Source organism: Orbicella faveolata, unplaced genomic scaffold (genome assembly GCF_042242905.1).
Source record: "Orbicella faveolata isolate gen_17 unplaced genomic scaffold, um_ofav_v1 contig_1, whole genome shotgun sequence".
In the NCBI taxonomy this organism is placed as follows: Eukaryota; Metazoa; Cnidaria; class Anthozoa; order Scleractinia; family Merulinidae; genus Orbicella; species Orbicella faveolata.
Window position 1 is genome coordinate 13726521 of NW_028301536.1, and position 25524 is coordinate 13752044.

At 37.2% G+C, this 25524-nt stretch overlaps 2 protein-coding genes across 6 annotated transcripts in view; one reads left to right on the forward strand and one right to left on the reverse strand.

The window, feature by feature from the left end:
• Window positions 1-19106, reverse strand: part of LOC110061317 (solute carrier organic anion transporter family member 4A1-like) — a 32460-nt gene extending 13354 nt beyond the window's left edge. The window contains exons 1-4 of one of the 5 annotated variants that reach the window (XM_089290492.1): window positions 18759-19106; window positions 14795-16339; window positions 14365-14457; window positions 5215-5348 (exon numbers count right to left, since the gene is read on the reverse strand). The gene's annotated coding sequence lies outside the window, so the exon portion shown is untranslated. Of the gene's footprint in view, window positions 1-2536; window positions 2636-4021; window positions 4043-5214; window positions 5349-7781; window positions 8337-14011; window positions 14090-14364; window positions 14458-14794; window positions 16340-18758 lie in introns of those variants that run through there. The other 4 variants (XM_089290502.1, XM_089290497.1, XM_089290510.1 and 1 more) reach the window with 4 other exon arrangements.
• Window positions 19107-19138: 32 nt separating this feature from the next.
• On the forward strand, window positions 19139-25248 carry LOC110061320 (transmembrane protein 127-like). The gene is made up of 3 exons (XM_020768163.2): window positions 19139-19510; window positions 21969-22136; window positions 22467-25248. Exons 1-3 carry the CDS (start codon window positions 19255-19257, stop codon window positions 22757-22759), a joined length of 717 nt encoding a protein of 238 aa, XP_020623822.1. The 5' UTR covers window positions 19139-19254; the 3' UTR covers window positions 22760-25248.
• Window positions 25249-25524: the final 276 nt, after the last annotated feature.

A 25524-nucleotide genomic window follows, 5' to 3' on the forward strand; every position in this document is an offset into this window, starting at 1 on the left:
TCTGAATATAATAATACGTTCATAAAGGACAACATATTAATCTCTTTCAATCTTGTAAAATATTCTTTTCAACATTCTTACTCACTATGCTCAGTTGACAGCCAAATGTGTTTTTTGCGAGTTTCATACCACTATGTTTAGAGTATTTGCATGACATCTTTAGTTACCACGGGATTGCATCTCAATCTTAATCTCAATCTAAACCCAAACCTGGCACCTCAAGTAAAGAAGCCTTTGTTTTGCGAAGAACGCTCTTCAGTCAAACGCCTATAAAAGCTCCGAACCACCGTACCCTCCTCCCGTTCTAAATCAAGCTCCTCCCACACTGAATGTAATAACACGCTCATAAGGGACAACATATTAATTTCTTTCAATCTTGTAAAATATTCTTTTCAATACTCTTATTCAATATGTTCAGTTGACAGCCAGATGTGTTTCTCGGCTCGTGAGTTTCATATCACTATGTTTGGAGTATTTGGATGATATCTGTAGTTATCACAGGGTTTTTTTCAAACGTACCCAAATTTTACTAGCGCAAAATCCCTTCCAAATAAACGTGTAAGCTTAACTTTCTTTTGAGTCGCAAAAATCCTACTGATCATAAAACACCCAGAGAAACCTTTGGAACAAACTGAAAAAGGCTGTAACTTATAATACTACAACATTGTAAAATTAGCATAGCAAAATTTTTCTCAGATAAGAAATGCTCAACGCGAATTCTGTTAAAGGGATTTATGAACAGCTGTGCAAACGGTGGTGAAATTCGCCAATAACAGATGATATACTGGTAGAGCAACCCCTCAAATGCGAGAAAACATATGCTTTTTTCAAATTTCGAACACCATCGTGACAGGAATTGAAATGTCTGTCAAGTCTTATCAAAAACCTTTTAATATAAAAAGGACCACGAATTCGCATGACACATTAAGGTAGCCATCGGCAGGCAGATGTTATTTGAAAGCGCAATATGAAAAGTACTAAGCTAACAAAAATACTAAGAAAAATGATGTCTAAACTGAGGTCGACATGCAATGAAATAAAATAATAAAAATAGAAAACACCAAGGGGTTATCTTGAATATAATACAATTGAAACTAACGAGAACCCTAAACAAAACTTACAAGGTAAACCCAATTAAATTCATGAAAATGAGCTGCTTTTTTCCGGTCAAGAAATTCTCCCTGGTGTGAATTTATCCATATCAACACCAACCACACGAATCAGTGTTTGCTATTCAAAATAAATACCTCTGCTGAAAAACTGCTATTTCACTTGACCGCGAAGGATAATGAAACTGGGGCACCTATAGGTAAACCCTGTTATTCACCTTGAGCCATGCGGGAAAATTATTTGCATGAAACAAACACAACCCGCAGGGAAATATGAAGGAAAGAATAGTAGTAGTTAGTGCGGTCTTGAAGCCGTTGGCAACTCACGCTCACAAAGGTGGCCGTCGTTTTAAAAAGAGCCGAATATTTCAATATGGCCTGAAGGCGGATTATATGCTCTTTAAAGGTTTCGGGCCTAAAAGCTGTGGTGAATATTCAACGAAATTCTGAAGGATATGGTCTTGAAATGCTTAAATTGCTCACGAATATTGCTTCTGTTTGCAAACTTGGCTCTTGACTAATGGGCCATTAACTCTCGGTTTTAAATAACTGGTGAAAATTCTGTTGACAGTTTTCACGAACGTTCCGCGCCAAAAGACACAAAATTTATGCTAAAAGGAGACTGTTTCCTTCTTCAAGCCTTGCGCTCGAAGCAGTCAGTTCTTCAAACATTAAACTTTTAAAGTCAACATTTACCTTTGTTGCCAGCATGTTTCGCCAAATATATTTACAATGTTCGTTCACTGAGTTACTCGAAATGTTGTCTAGTGTGAATACTCAATACTCTTGAAAGATAACGTTGATAATAACACGCGCAAATATTGAATTGCCCACATGCACAACCCTTTACCAACGGTTCCTTCTGACGTACGATTCCTAATCTCTGTGCATTAATACTGAGACCTATGAAACAGGCACCGAATTTTACATTAACGTACATGGAAACGGCAACAAACTCATAAAGTAGTCTCATTCGGGAACTATACGTGAAAACTAAACTAAGCCATAATTAAGGCAGCTTTATCTATTTTTCGATTACTATCGTCACGTTTTCCAAGAAAACAAATTTTGGACGATAGAATCGAGACGTTGTTCGAGTTCGTGACTGTAGCGGGGTCCAATTGACTTGACACAAATTACAGTGAGTAACAACTAGCTACCTGATAATTTGCACGTACTGTAAACTCGAGCAAACGAGTCGTATTAAAGATGTTTATCACTGCACCTTGCAGAATCGAAGACAGTTATTTTACCGGCAAAAATCATGAAAACATGATCTAAACAGGAGCTATCTAACACCCACACACTTAGCCGAGCGATTACCTAACTTCGCTAACTTCTGAATATAACCAAGACAACAAAACGATATTTACCATGTTTCGCCTACTTATACATAATTTAACTTACTGCACGAGAGAATAGCCTACCTCAAAATTAAAATGGAAGCAAAACAAAAATTCCGCTAAACGACTCACTGTAATTCCTTCCTCTTACAAGTGCTTCATTGTCACAAATGAAAGTACCAAGTTGATTGACAACAGCAGCATCTTCTTTTATGTATTTGTGCGCATAATATTACGAATTCAACCGAATATAACCGACTGAACACGAGCCATAACCGAGCATTAGCGGCCGCCCACGACAAAACTACTTCGTGACTGTTGAGACCTTTCTTTGTAACTACACTATTTTTTTTATCTAAGAGTATTGTTTTTCTCGCCAAGGCTGAATATTCTCTTTTTAATCTGATGATTTTACTTTGAAAATATTCTTGTGAATATTCTTATATTCTTAGTTGAAGTAATTTTTGAGCCAGAGTAAATGCACTAAAGCCTGATTTGACACACATAACTTCTTGCAGAAATGCTATTAGCATCGAACATACAGCTAGTGCTATTTTTGTTACTTGGCTAGTTTTGCAGTTTTGAGAATGGAATAATTTTTTTCAACCTCCAAAATTATTCTTTGCAAGATCTCAGCCTCGGGTTTATTCTTCCAATATTCTTAAAATTCCGCAAATTTCAGCTTTGATATTCTTATTAAGTATATTGTTATAAAAAAGAGTGTGAGCGCATTACTTTATGGACCTAATCAATGTTTTTTTTTATCAAGTTCTTAAGTCAGTTCAAGCGTCAAATAAGATATTTGAGTCCAACACCGGCTCGATTTTATTTTGTTATCAGCAAAAGTAAGTAAAATAAGTTGTCACCTTTCCGGATGTGGTACAGATGGTAAATTGGTTCGCAAAACTAATTAAAATTACCTGAATAGGCGACCGTTCCACCTACTGGATCGAATATAAACTACATGTAACTGTAAACTAGCTAATAACATTATTTTCTCTTACATAAAAACTCTTACAAGGTAAACTGACAGAACAAGCATGTACAATACTAACAATTTGTTCCTCGCATGAATTTCGCTGGAAATTCAAAGCACGTTTACCGTTTTTTCTCTCAAAAAGGAGAACTTGCGCAACATAAACCAATTCGTACCAAGTTGCTAAATGTGTGAATAATTCTCAAAACAGAAAAACTTAAACAAAAAAGGCCGCCTCATGCAAGAGAGCGGGCACGAAGCTATTTTACAAAAGGGGTTCCTTTGCCAGACACAATTCTAATATCGGTTATACAGAAGTGAACATTTCGGTCGAGACTAACAGAGATATATTCTATATCTTTGTTATAAACGGGGGATCGAGTCATGTTTTGCTGAGAATATACAAATCTGATAACAGACAATTCAACTGCTGGAGAGCTTTGAGGAAAATATATACTCATGTCGTTCAACCATCACATTACCTACAAAAGAAATTAACGGCGCGGGGATTTTCGAGGAAAGCAAACCCTTTCTATCATTTCAATTTTAACACGGAAATACACTGAAAAACTTTTCCAACTCGGAAGTCTTACCTTTAAAACGAAGAAACGGCCGCTACCCAAACACCACCGTTGCCCTTCATAAACAGGAAGAAACTCGCATAAAATTAATTTTTCAAAGGTGCCGTATGTATCACACAGCTGCTAACACCAGTGTGTTCATTATATTTTGTTTTTTTTCAATTTAGCTCCAGGTCAATAGTTAAAAATAAATATTTGCTACTAAAAGGAACAAGGATTATTCCTGCCACTAATGAAATTGGTAGCTCTGACCGATTTTTCGCCTTGTGTTTGACTAAAACAGATCAAGGTGTGTTCATTGCCGCAGGCTTAACCACCACCACCAACAACAACAAAACCTCGAGAGATTACGATCTCTAAGGTTTGAGTTAGCAATTCATGTCCAACCTCTTGATGATTAAGCTTTAATGTTGACCTTTTTTACGATCTAAGTTTTGTTTGATTGGATTTTTTTACATGAACTTTCACTGTATCAGCCCAAAATCGTAGGTTATAGTGTCTCTTAAAGTACTGAATACGGAAAAACTGGCACCACCTGACTCGTCACCACTGTTAACTTAAGATAAACTGTAAGCGACGACATGGGACGAGTCAGATCCTGCACCATCTTTTACATAAATTATAATAATTTCCTTCTTAAAGAAGTCAAATAAAAACAACATGCACTTTCTCGTAAATACGACATTTTCTCACTGGGCTCCTTTCAAGCCTAAAGAAAAATCAGCCACTTTTCTGAAGAACATGTAAAAACTAAATCAGTACTCTTAATATTTGAGCGTTAACCCGAGTCTGTTAACGTAGCAGTAACGGTTAATACCATGGATGAAAACATGTGTGACCATTCAAATGAAAGCTAGCACTTGCAGTACTTTCTTACGGCACTGTTTAGTATGCTTTGCAAGTCAGTGCAGTGGATAAAAACCTGCGTCGGGTTCTTCGAAGTCCGATTAAGCTAACCCAGGATCAGCGAGAATTTTGATAAGTTTCAGTTTCATAACTTTGTGGTGAGGTTTTCTGTTTACATTGTTTGTTCTTCAGTTTTGAGCTTGAGTAATCTCAAACTACCCAAAACATAAGCAGTGAAAAACGTTTTTACACCAGAAAAATGAATACTTGGGTTTACTTTTAATCCAGGGTTAGCGTTAACCGGCTTTCGAACAACGCGGCCTTGGGTTCTAACTTTTACACCTATGGGCGATTCGTACCTGTAAATCCAGTTTGAGATCTTTAAAAAGGACAGATGGTCGCTGCAGCAAATATACCAACTTCAGTGCTTCTCTGCTTTAGATCAGAACAGCACAGCACGGTCAAAATAAAGCTCAGTTATCAAATCCGAGATCTGCGAAAGGCAAACACCATGTAAAAATTACTCAAATGCTTGCATTAGGTTTGTTAACTTGGGGAATACACGCTAAAATTTCACTGCACCCAATTCCCCGTAAACAACCGCTGATTCAGAACACTACTCAGTGATAAATTTTCAATCAAAAGACATTGCCTGATAGGTCCAGTATCACAGTTTAACCTAGTGTTTCTTGGAAATAACTTGGCTTCATAAGTGATACGAGCGTAAGCTTTCTTAGATCCTTAAATTTTAGGCGGATATGCACTCCCAAAACTAATAGTTGAAAACTTTTCGCCTACAGCAGGAGGTTAAAAAAAGAATTAATTATCAATAATAAAAACAATTTTAGTTTTTAATGATCATCGCTGTTTCTTTCCGTCAATAACAAACAAAATTCCAGCAAAACATTTCCCTGTCGACAAGGTGACATTTTCCTTTCCGACTAGTTTCAACTGTCATAATTTTTTTAAAAACTATTTCCAAGTGTCCAAATGTGCGTAATTTCGTCAGATTTTTCATTTTTATAATGACAAAGCGAGGTCCAAAGTTAAGCACAAGCACAGTGCCATCGTGAGAGTAAAACAAAGAAGAGAGGACAAAGCTAACGCAGCAAGGACTGTTGATCTTAATGTTATTAGCAGTTCAGAGAGCCACGTCAAGCCCACATCCCCCAAGTCGATTATTCTGTTAATTCTCTGCAACCTGTTTGCTTGAAAATTTGGTCCTGTAAGAGATATTAGACATGTATCTTGAATCAGCTCTCAGCAGGCATATATCTATTATTCAAGGAAAATTATCTAGATAACCACAAAAGAACATACGAAAGTAAACGTAAAAAATTTCGATCAATATTGCAGATTGCCAACCTAATCCACCACTCTTTACATTAGTTTCCAAAGTTGACAAAGACTAATAACCATATTTTACAGGCATAAAAATCCCCCTTGCCAAGTCCTGGCATTAAAAGTAGTACGCGAAATTATTCCTGCTTAAAAGCCATGAAGCCAATTGTCAATAGTCCAGTTTCGAGTTCGCTATGACCGCTGAATAAAAGCACTGGGAACGCATTTGCACAGGGTTAGCCTCGACCTAAAAAAAATATTCACAAATACCGGCAGAAAGGTGCCACAAATTTGAAAATTAAACAATACACAGAGCTGTAAACAGGTCATCTTCTCGCTGGAATTTGTGAATATTTTACTTTAGGTCGAGGCTAACCCTGTGCAAATGCGTTCTCAGTGCTTTTAATCAGTGGTCATGGCGGACTCGAAACTGGACTATTGATAAGTGAGAATTGATTAAAATATTAACTGGCGACTAAGAAATGAGGTGCTTTTTAACCAATAGCTGAGATCCAAAATCTGCATTGAGATCTACTGATAACTAACGAAAGGACTCAAAATTTTTCAAGTGCATATCTGACAATCGCAGAAAATTTAACTGATAACTAAGATTTCAGCACCCCAGTTTGGTCAAAACCATTCTCTACAGGTCACAAAAAGTCGAGATATCACCATAACAGGCTTTACTTTCGTAATTTGTCGCGACACTGTGTCATTCATTCGCCTTTTGACCAAACACTGCAAGAATTACAAAGTAGCTGATCTCTGGGCAAAAAAACTCTTTTTTCATAAAATTTTCTTTGTATAGGATAAGTTTTATAACAATCTTTGTTCCTTTCATGTTTATCATCACCTCGTTGGTGTTTTCATAGCTTCGAAAGCCATAATTTAAAGGTTTTTCTCTAATACCTGTAGATGGAGTTCATACATCGAAAAAAAAAAAACTTAATTATACCGTGTCAATAATCCTTCAACAGTGAATGAATTAATAATCCAACTAACCGCATCGGAAAATCCATCAGCCGAAATTATCTCTTTGATCAAGTCTTTCACCTCAGTTATAATCCCCAATAAATGGCTCTTTACACTTCTTGTTTTTTTTTTCTTCGATTGAAGCAATTTCACCACTCAGCCGGGTACAAGGCCCTGTGTTGCCATGACTACTAACGATCGATTATCGCGTATCAATGACGTCACGCTGCTAAACTAACTTCCGTCAAGATAAAGGTGCGGCAAATATGCGCTTAAAGGTGCAAGGTGATGCCGGCCAACCTCAAAAATAACAAGCTTTGAAAGATTAAAATAATCTGTCAAATTCAGGACAGTTCAAATTAAAAGAAAACGAAGAGAAATTTCTTAAACGCCGCCGATAAAGAGTCTAGTCTACATGTAAAGCCGTCGCAAATCTTCAAAACCGATTTCAGCACCTCAAAATCACCTCGCCCTTTGTATACAGCTTTCTTGTTTTCACGCTGTAAACCAACATTATTTGCGCTTTGCAGCTGAAACGTTAAAACCTCTAAAAAATATAAATATCGAGAGTACTACAATGGCTACGAGTTTGAATGAAAATTGCTTTCGATACCTGTTCTGTTTTCGCCGCAACTTGCTCAAGACTTTGTCTACGACTCCGCTTAAACAATTGAGTTGAACTCCACGAAGCCGAAGACGCAGGAGACCACAGCGAAGACTTTATAGCTGTTTGTTTTTCCTTTTTTACACTTTCCTGTTTGAATTTCCGTTGATTCAGACTTTCTCGGAAACACCAATTAAAACATGTCCTTCATCAGCTTTTGAACAGGTATGTATCTATTATTCAACACAAACACTGCGTTGAAAAGCGCAAAAGCCGCGAACCAACCACGAAGACGTTTGAAATTAAGCTCGGTTTCAAGTTTCGATCAACAATGCGGGTTGTGAACCTAATCGGCCAGTCTTTACACTAGTTTCAAAAGTTGACAAAGATAAATAGGTAATTTGATAGACGAAAAACCGCTCGCCAAGTCCTGCCCTAAAGCTAAAATTACCATGCAAAGAGTCAGTTACGTTTGTCTTAATTAGTTTCCTTTGTAACTAGGCCTTCTTGTGGTCAATTAGTGATTTAGTTTTTTCCCTAGCCCTCCTAAAAAATAACGCCCTACGAGTTACATATATAAACACCAACCGTTTTTTCTGCAAAACAAAAACTCACAGTTAAAAAATATCGCACTCTTGCATAGACAGATGCTGAAATGAAGTGCTAAATGTTTTTTTTTTCTTTCTTCTTATACTAACCAAACGTTTTAATATAAAGGTTTTTGGTTAAACAAACGGAGTGACTAGCTTCATTCAATAAAAGTACGCCAAAAAACATCCACCATTTTTACAGGAGCAATAGCTCGTTTTGCGAAAGGCTTGCAAAACTGGGCGGTCACCACAAGAAATATTTATGAGTTAAAAATTATACAAAGAAATTATGAGTTGAGCAAAAATATTTCCCCTCGCTTTCGGAGAATAGGGATTGACTAAACTAATCGACAAATTAAAATTGTCCCGAAAGTAGAGCGTTTTTCGCTGGTTTTATCCTGCTATGCTAGGCGATTGGCTTAAAAAACTCGTGCCACTTTTTCATCCAATCAGAAGTAAAACCAAAACCAAACGTGACTCGTTTTCCCGCACTTCGCGTCAGCTACAGGTATTTTTTTTCCAGTTTTGATTGGTTCACTGGATTGGTTCTGTCCTTTGTGGATTGGCCAGAGAAATTACTTTGGTTTTGGTTTTACAAAACCGCTTCTAAAACACATTTTTTACAATGACTGTCTAATTTCTCGCGCACTGATTGGCTCATTTTTATCATCAATAAGAGTACAGACGGATAAAATTTTAATTTATGCAAGCTTTCAAGTCCAACTTTCAGCAACTTTTTAACCAATGAGAGTTCTTAAACTATCTTAAGTAGCCAATCAAAAAGCGAGAAAAGCTATTGACATTGCTCGCGTCATTTTGAATAAAATTCACTTCTCTTTGTTTACGGCAAGTTTACGGCTTCTTTTCCCCCCATTTATTCCCGGCATCTGACCATTTTGGGGTCTTTTTATTGTAAAAAACAAATTGACGTCAGTTTTTTATGCATCTGTCCTCTTATTGATGATGAATTTCGTCATAACATTGTCAAAGTTTACTGCGGAACCACTCGTCTGCAGCTCGTGGTTCCACAGCCACTTTGACAATGTTATGACGCAATTTATCATCAAAAAGAGGACAGACGCATAAAAAACTGACGTCAGTTTGTTAATTAGAAAACCATTTTGAGGTCTCCCTAGTCTTCTCGTGGATGCAAAAGATGTACTCGGATAGTCACGCCGAGAGAACTTACCGTTGCGTGACAAAGTATCAACAAAGCAAAGTTATATTGCTTTGCAAAGTTACATGTATAGTGCTGAATCGTTTTCCATGAATTTGTTCAATCTTACCAAAATGAAAGTTTCACTTTTACATTTAATTCAGTAATTCAGTGATAAAAATGGGTGCTCAAGTTCAAGTATCAAATAGTATAGAATTACAGTTCAGATTTCTAGGAGAAAACACCTCACTCTATAAGTAAAACATCAGTTTTCAAATCATGTATCCCCTAACAAGTAACATTTTTCCAATTAACTTATCTTAATTCCTTAACCCCTTCAATTTTCGAGAAGTTAAGGGGGCTCTGTACACTCTCCATGCATTTTTTTAAACTCTGTAAAATGTTGCATCTTATCATGCTTATCACAATAATTATTCTATAATTAAATATGGGGGTCACTGAGCTCGTTTTTGAGTTATAAGCACTTAAAGCTGAAAGTAAGGGTTTTTTAACCGGTTGTGTTGTTGCTATGGTAACATGTTCAGTAAGAAGGATGATTGCGACATGTTTGCTAATGATTGGCCATTTGTGTGATACCATTATTGTAGCATCGCTTGTTAAACAGTGGTACAATGTAGTATTCATTCTTTACACCGTTTTCTCTTTGAGTGAGATGTCTTAAAACTGGTGGGTAATTACAGGTTAATGCACTAAGTGAGTGAATTATCGGGATTTACCTGCATGAGTTCACTAACAATGAACAAGAAACTTCAATACCGCATGAGGCTTCGCTGAGTGTGGTATTGAAAATTTCGTCTTCATTGTTAGTGAACGAGTACAGGTAAATCCCAATAATTGATGAACAATGAGTGCGTTAAAATTTTATCATTCAAATTGAATACACTGCACAAAGAAACACTGCATTGAAACCACTATATCTGAGTCAGCTGAAGCCATGGTGTAATGACAGTGGTGTGTTGAATTTGCACCATGGCTATTACACCACGATAATGACGTCAAGGTGGTTGTCTCATCACAACCTAGTATAACGTGGCACAAATCAGCCAATCAGAACATCGGAATTCATACAGTGTATGAAAGTTGAATAATAATTAATTTTAATGCATGGATAACTGTACAAATATTACACATTCCACAACACCATATAATTGACTTTATGGAGGCTTTCACAAGACAAAATTAATGAATTGTATAATATAAAAGGAAATTAGCAATGGCACATCACACACAGTGGCTATTTGATCACTGTTTCCAGATCTAATTGGAATCTAGAAGGGATTTTGAGGAAGGAGGAAAACTGAAGAGTCTGGAGAAAAATCACTCAGAGCAAAGACAAGAACCAGTTGACAACAAACTCAATCCATACAAATTAATATTAACAGGATCCTATGAACTTACCAAGAGGTATTGAATTCACAAACACATGGTAATAATGCTTTTGAAAACATGCAGGGTGTGCAGACCTTGCCAAATGCTGCACTGCTGACCCATTCATTTAATACAGATTACATGCATTAAATACAAAAACTTTTGTTGTGCAACTCTTGTCAGTTTTCATAAACACTAATTACTATGTTTTTAAAGGATGACCTATATATATAGACCAATGACTGCAAATCGTGACCCATTTAAAAGACTATTTACTCTGTTCCTACGCAAAAATGAGAACACAGTGCTCATTACTTGCAACCTAGCATTGCAAGTCTAGCATTGAAAAATATTGCCCCTCAGAGTATATCAAGTGTCTCTCAGCTTACCATATGGCAATACAGTATCACATGTACATCATGAAATGTAGTTTATCGCAGATTTGTATCAGAATGAATGCAATGTTGCATCATTCCATAAACCTTCAGGTTTACATGTACTTAAAGGTTTCAATTGATTGATTTCCCCGTTTTATTCACAATTGCTTGACTGATTTTTGTCAAAATCACGCTTGTGTCAACAACATTTCACCATACACAACTAATATCTAAATATTAATAGGCATATTATTTTGCATCCAGAAATCAGGGAAGAAAAAACAGAATTTGCTCAGTAGTTTTTAGCCCTATTGTGTTCTTTGTGCCCAAGTTGTTTGGCAAAATGTAATTTTAGAAAATTTTAGCACTTACTGTGGATGCATCCATCACTGCTGGGGTTTAATCCTATTAATATATACAAACAATACAGTTGTGCTCATAGAGGTAGAAAAGAATTCAAAGTATCTATAAACAGTCAGATTTTGCCACCAATGTAGACGACCCTTTAAATTGATAAGATATTGTTTTTGTTTTTTTGTTTTTTTGTTTATTTCCTGTCATAGCAAAAAAATTCAATAAAGACTTGATAAATGATCAAACAAAATACTCAGCACCAAGTTCACAAGAATTTGCATTAAGGTTAAGATTGCTGTAGTAAGCTCGCTTGAGGATGAAATGATTTGATTTTTTGTTACAAATTTTCATTGGTGTCATTGATTGGAATTCATCATTTCATGGTTATATTACTTTCAATCGCTAAATTCACTGTTGAGCTTTACATAGTAAATGTCACTTGAATAGAAAAGAGGTCATTTCAAGGCTGGTTGCCAGTACTTCACAGCTGGCTTGGTTCATTCTGCATGAACACAACATACAGAGATACAGTGTACACTGCATCCTCTCAGCCACTTTTCAAACATCTCTTCTACAAAGGGAAGATGTAACGGGAATATATGGGTTTACCCCGAAATTAAGATGTCTTCACAAGCCAGATGGCTCATAACTACCAGAAAGTATCCTTGGCCAGATATACTAACAAGTATTTAAACATACAGCTGTCTATGACACATGCTACATGTAGTCTGTCGCAGGTTACCCTTGAGCATTTTGATAGGTTTCTCTAGGAGTCTAACATACTAACATTAAAGCAACACATCTCCAATATCTCCCATACTGCCAGTAGGATTAACCATCTAAAAAGGGTAACCTTGCTAAAAATACACCCAGTATTAACTGATCAGCAACTACACATATACCCTGGGGTCTCAATAAGAGCTGGACACCCAGCAAATTTGCTGGTTGTGAGGGTAATTTTCCCCAACTGGTATGACTATCTGGAGGAAAGTTTTTTTACAACATAGTTTAGTTCAAAAAACTTTTGTTCACCTGTGAAAACCAGTTGCCCCTCTGCTGAAAATGTTTTATGAAAACCTCTGCACATGTATATATATATACCAAACACTGGTTGTTTAATTATTAACCTCTGGGTAAGGTTCACATCTGGTCAACGTGATCCTAGAAAGGAGTCAGTTTACACCTCTCCCCCTTTCCAGTTGGGGAAACAACATTTCAGTATGGTCACATCTATCAGTTGAAAAACATGTACCTGGCGGCCTCCGATAAATATCCTAATGTTAACAAAATCATGGACATCCCTTAGCAAGCTCACATTTTTTCCATGCTTTTTCTCAGCAACGCAAACAACAGGAAAACAACAGTCCATACTCTCAAACTACTAATAACAAATTATGTCCACAGGTTTGCACAAAATGAATGTATTTGATCAAGACTCACTCTTGTGGCAAAAAGCTGATATGAACACTTTTGGTATGCTCATGAGTTTGCATTCCTTTCTGATTAAGATCAGAAACTGCACATCCAAAAATTTCCATTTTATGTGGATCAACAAAAACATAGATTAAAGTCATTCCATGATGCTTGACAGCTGGAACCTTCCAAAGCAATTACTGCCAGCATTAATATTCTGTGAAAATATTCAATTTATAGTACTGGAAAGACTTGTAATGAGTTTTCTATTAAGAAATGTTTTAAGGAAAAAAACAAGCAGATAATGGACTTTACCTTCAGTTAAATCTATGCCTGAACACATCATGGAAAAACATGACATAATTTCTTTGGTATCAAAAGTTGCATGATTCGTCAAACACTTTGCAGACCTGAATGTAAATAATTCTATTCACACTGACTAAAAGGAAGTTGGTATCAACACTTAACACAATGGTCAAAATGTTTTAAATAAGTACAAACGAAACTTCAAACCAGGAGTTACCTAGACAAAGGAACTCCTCTTCAAAGTTCTGCCTGTTCTTTCTTATTTATAACAAACAATTCCAGAACATTTGGGATTGTGTTTCCTGGTGAAAAGAAAAATGAAAGCCACATGTAGATGCTGAATAGGGTCTGTGTAATTCTAGCCAAGCTTTATCTACTCTGTGATGCACTGAACATGGCACAGTAAGGGGGTTATGTGTGTCCCCAGTCTGAATTTCAGACTTTTTCGTGTTGTACAATGTAATTTTGGAAGGTCCTCACATATCATTGCTATCAAAACTTGAATATAAACTCGTCATGTCATTCCTCGTCATTTTATTACCCCCCATATTGTTGTTTCAAAACCACTTCACACGTCAGAGTTTTATCCCAGTTAGAAGAAACTTAAAGAACATATCTGGCTAATAATCCCTGTTTATGTGAGGATATACTTACTGGTTTCAATACATTTTTCTTCAACACAGAAGGTATTAGATGAGCAAGGTAAATTCATGGCTGAGGTTTTTGCACATCATGTGATCATGTATAAAAACTTTAAAAGATTACATTTAGACACATTGTTTGACAAACTGGAGAAGGATTTAATGAAGATTCCGCTTCCTGGGCGGTCGAGTTTATCTCTGAAGGCTGAAAATATGTCGTCGATTTGAGGGCCAATGAACCACTGGGTAAATTCTTCGTTTGTAATTCAAGCTTGATGATGAAACATCATTATTTTTTTTAGTTTCAGTGATATTGTTCTCGTATAAATCCATATAGTTAGCCAACAATTAAAAAAACTTGCTTACCGGTAAATAAAATCACGAGTCAGACCTAGTGGTCGACCTTTCGTTTTCCTGATAACTCAGCATCTTGCACAAATTGCATTGCTCTGAAAGGAACTGAAAAATAATAGCAACTGCTTAATAAGCACCGAAATGAAATTAAGTATTACAGCCAGTGTAAAGAAAACAATACGAATTGCTATCTGCCTGGATACTTCGTGATAATGAAGATTCAATTCAAAAACTGAGTTGTATTGATTTTTCCAGATTTTTCCGCGTTAATCACTTCACCACAAGACATTCAGTTATTCCAACGTACCAGAAGCTTTACAATTTTAAGGTATTCAAGCATATATCGTAATTTAAGATATGAATATAAGCTTTAAGCCCAGATGAGCTATTGATGAATTTCATTGACAAAGACAACACACACACAGAAAAAACAGTAACGTACATTTGTGTCCACTTGAACAAGGAATTCTGAAGATATCCCGTCAAATGAACTACGAAATGTCTCTTACTACTTCACCAAACAAACTCGTTGAAAACCAGTATAATCGGTGACAATTCTGGCCTTTCACTCTCGCCTTTTCAACGCACTATCAATTACTGTCACGAGTTTCAATCTGTTTATTTAGTTGTGAGCCCTCGGGAAAATGTAAACACACAGCGGTAAATCAGTACCAGTCTCCTTCGCTGCTGCTGCAAAGCCGTCCCTCCGCCCCAACAAATTCGGTATAGACTTGCCACAAGTCGACCTCATTACATTCAGGGTACAATAACTAAGCGAGCGAAGCGAGCTTGTTTCATTGAAACACAGCTTTAAATCGCCTTTTCCCTTTTGTAGTTTCCCCCACCTTTCATTGTGCCCAAGATGTTGTTTTAGGAGAAAAAAAAACAGCCAAGATTTACCCAAAGAATCAAGTTAGTAAATTTAGAAAATAAACTCTTTACTATTTCCTAAAAATTCAATGTTCTTTGTAATATATTGTGTTGCAGGTGTCCAGGAGGTCTGAAGTTCCCGCAGTCAACAAGGAAGTAAAGAGGAGCTAGGTGATAGCGATTGATGGACCATGTTTTGACTATGCAACACAATGCTATGTAAATGCCTATTGCTATATGTTAGTCAATTAACAATTATTCCACAAGCGCGCGCCGTTAGATATCAGCTGGTAGATAGTCAACGAGGCGCGAGTGGAATAATTGTTTTATTAAAAACGCCCCTAAAATATAGAAAACTAAACTAAAATAAAAATAAAAACGCCACAAAAAATCACGCGCACTTTGCCATATTTGTAGAGCATGGTGGAATAATTGCTCGCGCGCGATTGGTCTAAACGCGTCACGTGACTCAATATTCCCCAGCTAAAACTGGGGAATATCCGATTGATATTCTCCAATTTTCAAAACCGCGTGTGTTGCGAAAAGTATTTGAAAAATAATAAATACAATAGCCTTCATTTGGCGCGAAAATATGCTCGGATATTTGTCCTTGGACATTATCTGTTCCTCGAAGCTCACAGTTTTCCCCGAGTTTGACTCTCAAAAAAATGTTTGCTTCTCGGAACAGATAATATCCATGCATATTTCCACGCCACTAGTGGAGGCTATTGCTCCAGTGAGTGAGCCTGAAGCGAACGAACAAGCCAGCTCTCTAATCGGGAAAGGGTCACATTGTAGGGGCCTTGAACACGTTTTTGCGAAGCGCAAGGAATTGTGGTAGCGGTAAGATCAAAGGCGCAAGGAATTGTAGTTATGCGCGAATGGCAAAATTAAGATGCACAGTCTGATTTTATGCTCTCTCTCTCTCTTGCATCTTTTCTTTGTAAACTTAGTCTTTTCTGTATTAGGCAGCTCTCTATGAGATGCACTGTTTCCCATGTGCTCTCTTCGATCGATGAAAACAAGGATGGAAACTATCGCGAACAACAGGAACATCAGTCCAGGATATCCAACAGATCACTCTTGCCGAGTCTCCTCTAATTCTAACAGAAGTCATCTGGAAAATTACAGAAAACGAAGCCGGAAGTTAGAGATAGAGAACCCAGTCAGTTCAAACTTTTATCGTTAGCTTACCATAAGTGTTAAAGCTCTCAAAACTATAAGTGTAGAAGTAAACCAGTTGTATCATAAAAATTCCTGTTTTTCGGCCATTTCAATTTCAGGAGAAAGAGAAAACCAACAGTGGGAACAAACATAATAAATAGATTACGCATGGTATATTCAACTTGACGTTTCGTATGTTACAACACACATCTTCAGAAGTGATGGTTACAAAATATGACAAAATTTAAAAAGGCTAAAACTGGGGTATCTAAAAGATACGGCAGCACATTTTGTTGGTAGTGACATATTTTACGCGGTGATTCATCTACAACTTCATGCATGATGACGCATCAATGGCGAGGTGTGACAAGGGATCGTGACAAAAAAGTAGATAGTGATCTGAACTATGTTTGGAAATAAAAAGATACACATCAACCTCCCCTTTACCAGATGGCGAAAATCGAAAGATGTGAAAATTGTAGGAGCAGAAATCTAACTTATAAATTCTGTACTGGTACGCATTAAATTAAATGTCTCTAGAATGTTGACAGACTGTGTTCAAGGACATGACCATTACGATGCGTGAAAATGCTAAAGCTTTAGCTTAACTTCATGTTTGGATTCGTGTTTTACAATTTTCGTTTGTTTTAATTATTTTACAAGCTTTAGTAACGACGATTTCTCTTCATTTAAGAATTCGACCAAGGAGGGGAGACTACTAAGAAATGAAATACTAAGTTTAAAATTAAGATGTCACAATTAATCGTCCAGATGTTTCACATCCTGCATTAGGACAAAAGCAGGAGTTGTGAAAGTCAAGCACGATCTCCTTCACATCGTTTTACAGGTAAATCAGAGCAAAACATAACCAATAAAATCCACGCGAAAAAGGACGACGAGTCGACGGTGAGACATCCTCCTATTGTTCGTGGCGCAGTGCACTCTGGTTAAATGCAATGCATTCTTGTAAAAAGTGATGAATTCGAGAATTCGTACCCCCTTCAATATATTCTTCTTAAATCCTGATTATGTTGCTGCTCGCTCGCTCCGCTCGCTCCGCAGCAGCTAAAGCGAGGTATTGGTAACTAGCTAGACAACAATGAACAAAAGAAACTACATCCGGTGTGAATTAATAAAGAAAGAGTCCCGTATTAACAATGTTTCCTTGATTTTACTTTGTAAATCACACTGCCCACTTGCTAAGATCTCGAAATGGTCCCATTTGATGTTGTGACCGGTAGAGGTTGAATAATCAGCAACAGCGGAAGCGTGACCAATTTGAGTAAGAGCTTTGAAGTGCTCCGTCTTTCTGCCATGCAATCTTCTTTTAGCTTTACCAATGTGGAAAGCATCACACTCGGCAGTTCCAGCAACTGACTTTGTAGACAATCTTCGATTTCTACGAGCGGTTGAAACGATCTTTGTAAGGAAAGAGAGACTTAATTCTGCAAGTGTTCCGAAAATTAACCTCGAGCAACTCTATCGCCTCCAGCAACTCTTGCGCTTCTTTCGTGCTCTCCAAACTCCCCGCGTGCATCCATACTACTGTAAGACTATTGCTCTTGCAGCCATTAAATCTTTTGTATAAAGTATATTCAGACGTCCTAACTTATCTCGACGAGATTATACTTAATCTATTTTATTTTACCTTTTACTAACTTAAAATTGTTACTGTATATATATATATTGTAATTATTTATTACGTGCTTTTATTATGTTATTTTCAACTCCTAGTATAGTTCCACTGTTTCAGGAGTATACTTATTTAAAGATTAAAGATTAAAGATAACTTGATATACGTATGAGATACGCATGCTAAGCAGGAACCAATTCTTTATTAACCAATCAGAGCGCGCGCTTTGCTTTAGTTGTGTTACAAATAGAAAACTGAACTAGAAAAAAAATAAGAAAAACGCCCCCAAAAATCACGGGTACGCTTACCACATTTGTAGAGCATGGTATATACATATAAATAAACAATAGCCTCCACTTGGCGCGAAAATATACAAACAATAGTCTCCATTTGGCGCGAAAATATGCTCGGATATTTGTCCGCGGACATTATCTGTTCTGAGAAGCGAACAGTTTTCCGAGAGCCAAGCTCTTGGAAAACTGTTCGCTTCTCGGAACAGATAATGTCCGCGGACAAATATCCGAGCATATTTTCGCGCCAAATGGAGACTATTGTTTATATAACCCATGATGGCTAAGCCAGTGAAAACCCTTGAATTGCGTCATCCAATGATCCAGTTTTTAATAAAGACCATTATAGCACGACATAGCTCAGGAGATGGCGAAGGGAGAACATGACAAGAGCTGCAGTGTACAGGGGAGCTCGAGATATTTTCAGCCACTCAAGACGGACAACATACATGCTATCATGATGATCATCATCATCTCCTTCGTCACGCCAGTAGGAGCGTAAGACCGTCACGTTCTCAAATACTTGTTTCTGTTCTGCACCGCCATCTTGGCTACATTCCAGCTCCAGTTGAAGATAAAAAGTGGGTCAGTCAGTCACAAGGTCCAGCCCCTAGTTGTCCATTACTCCTGGCCACTACGTAAGTATCTTTCCGTCTACGGGACACCAAAAAAAGGTATACGGCAAAATGTCACCAGTTACAACAATTCCCTAGACTGCGAGCACCTCGCAGGTTCTTCATGATCTTCATAGTCTTCATGGGGAAACTGAAAGCCAGCGGAGCGGAGTGGAGCGTGATGTTAGTGGGATGCCTGTGGTCATGTCACGTGACTGATGTGCTCACTCAATGTCCAAGCCCAGTGCACTCGCATTCACGCCATCTTGTTTTGGTCTGTTTTGTTCCTGGTGAAAACGAAACGAAGGATTTTTACTGTGGTTGAGTTGGAATGCTACCGAGACCTTTGTATTTCCCCTACCAGAGCAGTTATTCAAGGCGACGACCCAGAAATCGTAGGAGTTCTCGTCGCCCAAAACCAGAATACGAGCGTAACATTGTTTCCGCATTTTTCGCTCTTGCATCGGCGGTGCTTCTTGCAATCGCTGAAGCCGAACCAAAATGGCTTCATATCGTCGGTGGAAAGTGCGAAGGAAAGTACATTGGAATGTACAAAGTCATTGCCTATAAACATCCTGAGGAATTAAGTAAGTTTGGTGTTTCTATTTCTTGTTTTCGTTTGGTGAGTTGTGCGAAACCTAGATAATAGCTACAGTAACGCGCTCTAATGACGTCTTGAACCAATTTGATCGCTCTTTGCTTCTACATTTTTCTTGAACATGCATACACGGCCTTTATTGCCGAAGAAAGCTTAATCTAATCAGGATCAAGAAAACCTTCTTTTGATATTTCTGAGCCATTTCATTGGTACTCATAATATGCATTAACTTATGTTGACGGCCTAAAGAAAATTCTTTTCCCGGAAATTTGATGTTTTTCTTTCGTGCCATAAGTTTGTAATGCGAATAAGCTTAGACTTCCTTTCTCCAACTTGCTATAACACGTGGGGAACTGTCAATGTTAAATGGTATACCACGTTTCTTGTACCATCATGTGCTTAATTAAGCAGGTTGTTGAACAACCTAACCAGAACAAGCACTTTGCATTTGTATGAAAATTATTAATGATATTGGGCGCTCTGTAAATACCGTTGACCAGCTCTTCCTGTCATAGTAGAAAATGTGGTGGTTGTTTTTAGACCCAAGAATAATGTTTTAGACAGAAGTGTAACTGTGGTTACGATAGATCAGCCTGTTATGATTATGTGGCTGAGCTACTAGTAAATTATTATTAGCAGTTAAGTCGGGTAATCCACCACTTCGTTTCCAGACCTAATTCTCAGAACTGGTGCAAGAATATGTATTGTATACTGCTGCTCTGTGGCAAGTGTAGCGGTGATATCAGTTCACAAACAATGACATCACTTTTAATTGAGACATGCAGGTTTGTGTGGTTGGCAGAAGGTCTTTTATTTACTACGGTGCACAGGTGTGATTTTAGAAGTTTGTGTTCAGAATACGCGAGAAGTTCAGATTCCACAGCATTTGATTAATACAAGTTAAAGTGGTGTAATGGGACTGAACAAATTCCAGACCCATACAGTATGAATAGCCCGATCCAACATATGGATACATCTTCGTGTTACCTGGATACAGCCAAATGATTGCATGTGATAATGAAGTTAACTGTGAATTTGTTTGGTTCACTATTAGTGTGTGAATGTGAGATGTAAGCCTAGGGGCAAGTGGTTTTGTGTGGACTGCAAGATAAACACTTGGACATCTTGCACAACACACTTTTTACCAATTGTAATACAGTGAAACCTGCATTAAGTGGACTCCATATTGATCAGACACCATCTTTTTAGTGGACACCAGCTTGAGTCCCAAAATTTTCTTCCCACATTTACCGTAAAATAAACCTGCATTCAGTGGACACCTCTATTAAGCACTGGGACATGGACACCAATATTAAGCCATTTTGTGGCACAGAACCTGCAATAAGTGGAGACTTCATGGGCATTTTACCTCTAAAAGTTCAGCTCAGACTCCTTTAACATTGCTCAGCGATGCCATTTTATACCAAGTAGATTATTCCAGATTGATACATTGACCAACTGTACATTGTGCTATGAGCAGTCTCTGATCTTACTCTGTGTTACACTGAGTTATAAAAGGGTTAACAATTAACTATTATTGCACAACATATTAGAACCTGCTTAGAGTGGACACCCTGTATTAAGCAGATACTAGTGAGGGTCCCAAGGGTTATAACTCCCCCTCCCTCCCTCCCCAGTTATAGGCCCTTCTCTATCTGCACAATTTCATCTATATGTTCATTAAAAGATTATTCCAGTTGTAGTCCTCCCCAGATGTAAACCTTCCTTTACTTTGTAAAGCCCAGGGCTTATAACCAGTCTGAAAGACTGACCTAGGCTAGTACAGTAGATTTAGCAGTCTGGCTAGAGGATTGTCTTCTTTTCTTTCATTCTACAGTGTTTATTCCACAGTATCACAGTACTCATAACAGTATTCTTTCTGGCAGCATTCATAAGTATTTGACTCACATTGTAGCATGTTCTGTTGGGCCTTGTTTCCTATTAATGTTAAGTGGAATCTTGAACAATCCCAAGGTTGTCCGTGTAGGTTTGACCGTACATAAAGCCCTGGCAAAATGGACTTGCAAGTAGTCACAAGGAGCCATAAGTTGAACTTGTTTTGAGACTTCTGCTGGTGGCCAAACGGACTCACAAGATTCCTTGCTAGCACACCCAAGTCGCCTTGGCTAATAATAGGTTAACGAACATCAATCAACTTTTGTGTTGACTTGGGTTGGGTGGTCAAACTATGAAAAACTTGCACCAACTTGATCACAACCAAAGTGAGCACAAGTCATCACAAGTCAACACAAGTGCACGCAAGGGCAAACAGATGTCGTAAGTAGACTCAAGTTTTCAACTTACATCTACTTGTGAGTCTGTCTGGCCAGGGCTTAAGAGTGAGCAAATTCACAGGGCATTTCAAATTATAGTGATTCTAAGTGCATTTTAACTTGTGGGTTTTTTTTGGCATTTTTTGTAATTTCTCTTTTATTTGTTGTTCACAGCTTCATACTGTTTTACAAAAAGCATTGTTCTTCTCTTGCGAGTGGTTGTTGCACTGAGCTGTGCTGGAATTGTGTTTAGCATGTTTGCATGTTTGCTAGATTTGTGTGGCACAATGAACAGATGTCTTAAGGTTGTCAAAGATTATTCTGTTGGAAATGTCATGTCAGGTAAGACTTTTGACCTTGAATACATGTTATAAATTATTCTAGTGTATTCAGATTTGTGGATCACTCCCACAAATGTTCTCTAGAATTGTTTATTCCACAGTAATTAAGGTTATCACATACTTTTGAGGTGTCTCACCCCCAAGCCATGTAGTGCGTCCTGTTTAAACTGTATAAACCTAAACCCTTACATGTATATTGACAAATTAAAGCTTATAGAGCTGGCTATCGAACTATACCAAGAATTTTTAAATAAAATGATTTGTTGAATATTTCACAACCTCTAAATGTGAGCATCCGAATCACCAATAATAATGTCTTTCTTTTCTGCAGTTTTGATGTGTGTTACCAGCAGCCTTCTCATTTACTGGGTTACTCGGATACTGGAAACAGTTGGTGAAGTGGACAGTAAAGATCCAGCAAAGGTTAAATTTGATGTCAGCTTCTATCTTGTGGTGGCAGCAGGAGGCTCGTCAGTAATGGCTACTCTTTTTAGCTTAATTATGCATTGCTATTTACATAGTGTGAGAGAGAGGACTCAATCTGTGGACGAATTGGAGCTGATGTATTCTATGTTACCTGCAGACAGTGTTTCTGACTTTCCACCCCCTGCTTACTCACCATAAACTACTTTACCACAGACTGCAGCTAATAAATTGATTTTCAGGTACTGTTAGTAATTAAATGAAAAGTTGGAATCAAGAATAGGCAGCTTTTTTTTATTTTTGTTTGTTTGTTTGTTATTTTTTTTATTGCATGTATTCATGCATGTAATGAATGATTTTCTGATTTTGCGGGACATGTCCTAAAGCTACTGTGAGCTCTCTCATTCCAACTTATAGTTTATGTATAAACTGTAGTTTACATATAGTGGCATATTGTCACACATAATTTGGGTGGTGAAATTGTAATCCACAACTCACCTACCTGAATAAGCCTGCTAAGGTATGTATGTGGTAAAATTCTTTGTTTTAATGAAAGTGGTTCTGGTTTCAAACAAATTAGGGTCCATCTGCACAAGGCAAATTTTTGTTTCTTTTGCAAAAATAGCTGTCGTTTATTTCATTTTAGAAGTGTAGACAGTGATTTTCAGCCTTACCAAATTTTGTCAAGACAAACCAAACTTCAAAAGTTCTTGCCTCGGAGCAGGTCAAATTTAAGTCGAGCATCAGAACTGGCAGATCTGTAAATCCACTTTAAGGTAAACATTGATTACATTCATGAACAGATGGTGTTAAATGCCATGGGATTTTTACTTTTAAGTGCAGATGCTTTTACCAAAATGAAATTTTGGTGGAGACAAGATTTATCGTGATTTTTGGTAGGGCCAAAATAATTTTTGTAGCCGAGTTCAGCTGGACCCCTGATATTTATTAGAAACCAGAAGCACACAAGTTAACTCTGACATTCCTTTACTCTTGGCTATGAGATTGCTTTTCATTATTATAGTTGCCTTTGGCTTAAAGCTTTCCTTCTTGATGAAAAGTTTTCTTTTATTTGTAATAATTTTTTTATTATTGAAAATGTAGATTTTTGTTAATAAGACTTAAGATATCAGAGGCCTGTTCACACCCAATGGTCTTGCAAGCTGATGTTCAGCTCAAAGCTGAGAACAGTACTGCTGTTAACAAAGTAATCAATTCAAATAATGAACAGAAGTGTCTCTGAGCATTTTGATTTCATACAAAAAATGGAAATAGAAAAAAAAAAGGTTGCTGGTTAGCCTGTGAAATGTGAAACTTAAAAAATATATATATTTTTATGAAGGTGCAAAAGAGTTACAACCTTGTCAGGCACAGTAACGTCATTCCCAGCGATTCATGCAGAAGTGTGGTAGAGTAATTTACTGGTGCATGATTTGTTTACACAACTTTGAATCCCAGTGACATACATGTAAATGTAAGAACATGTTGTCTTACTTGTTAATTCATGGTGAAAGGAATGGTGTACAGCTACTGTAGCAAAAGTTTGGCTGTACAGTTTCTGTGCCCACAGTAGGATGTTTTTGTATTATGTAGTTTACAATGTTTATTCTTGAGAAAGAATAAGTATGAATCTAATTCAAATTGTGCTGTGTATGTAAGTTATAAAAAAATTTAGATTGCTTTGTATTTATCATGATTGGCCGTGATTTTAAGCCATTTTCTACAATGGCTTAATGTACAGTAGTTAACATTTGGTTCATGTGTATGAATTTTTGAAATTAATGAGAAACAGGTACCAGGACTGATGAAAATATGGGAAGAATTTTTTTGTGTGTAAATTATTATGTTTAATAACCGTTTCCAACCATCTATCCGTAAGCATTCTGTGGGCTGTCACGCAATGCTTCTCTGCAGCATTGCATGACAACTCAAATTATGAATGCTGCTAAAAGACGTCTTGCTGCAACAATAAATTATGGGTGTAACAGTCCAAGGAATGTAACTACACTGATTTAGGGAAGTAAGGACTTGTAGAATTATTGCAATAACCAACTCTATTTTGTCAACAGTGTAGCTGGACTGTTGCATAAAGTCATCTCCATTTAGACAACTATAGAGCAAGTTCAATGAACTTACCTATAGTTATCACTAAATTTTAGTGATAATGACAACATGATCTCTATTGAGTAAGCAGGTAGTAACTAGGTTTATATGGTTCCTGAGACGTTTGATATTTGCTGCTCAAGCAAATGGATTTCACATCAGTTTGTAACCAAATGTTTTCTGTACAAAAGAAATCTCGTCAACTAATGTCACCTAATGCAATATCCCATTAGGCAAGTAAGAAATTATAGGAGTTTTGTTCTTCAGATGAGTGTCAAATGGAACTATGTTCTTTGTTTGTTGGTTTTTTTGGGGGCAGTTGGGCGAGGGGCGGGGGGGGGTCAGTGGTTGAACAGATGTGACTAAAAATCACTCTGGCAACTAATGATTTATTAAAGGATTTTGTAAGAAAGCTATGTTTAAGTTTAGGTTCATATTATCATACAGCTCTTAGATGCATGCATACATTGTAACTCGTAAATGACAGTATCACCTCTAGGTGAAATTTCTAGTAACATGGTGTAGTTAAGGAAAATTTGTACATAATGCTAACAGTTGTCATTTTTATTAAAATGAGGTATTTTGTATCTTTGTGATATTTTGAACTTGATATTAAAGGCAAGCAATATATAGTCATGTTCTTGCGAATTTGGGATCTTAAAAACGATCACCTTGAACACAGGCCTGAATTTGAGCTGTTGCCTTTGCTCACTAAGTCTTAAGGAGGCTGGCAACATTTTCTAGTACTTTCCAGGATTTTGATGAGTCATTGGGCACTTACAGAAGCCCATGGGCACCTACTGCTGGTACCTATCATTTGTCAGAGTAAACTGGTTGGGATAACTGTTGAATAATGTTAAGCA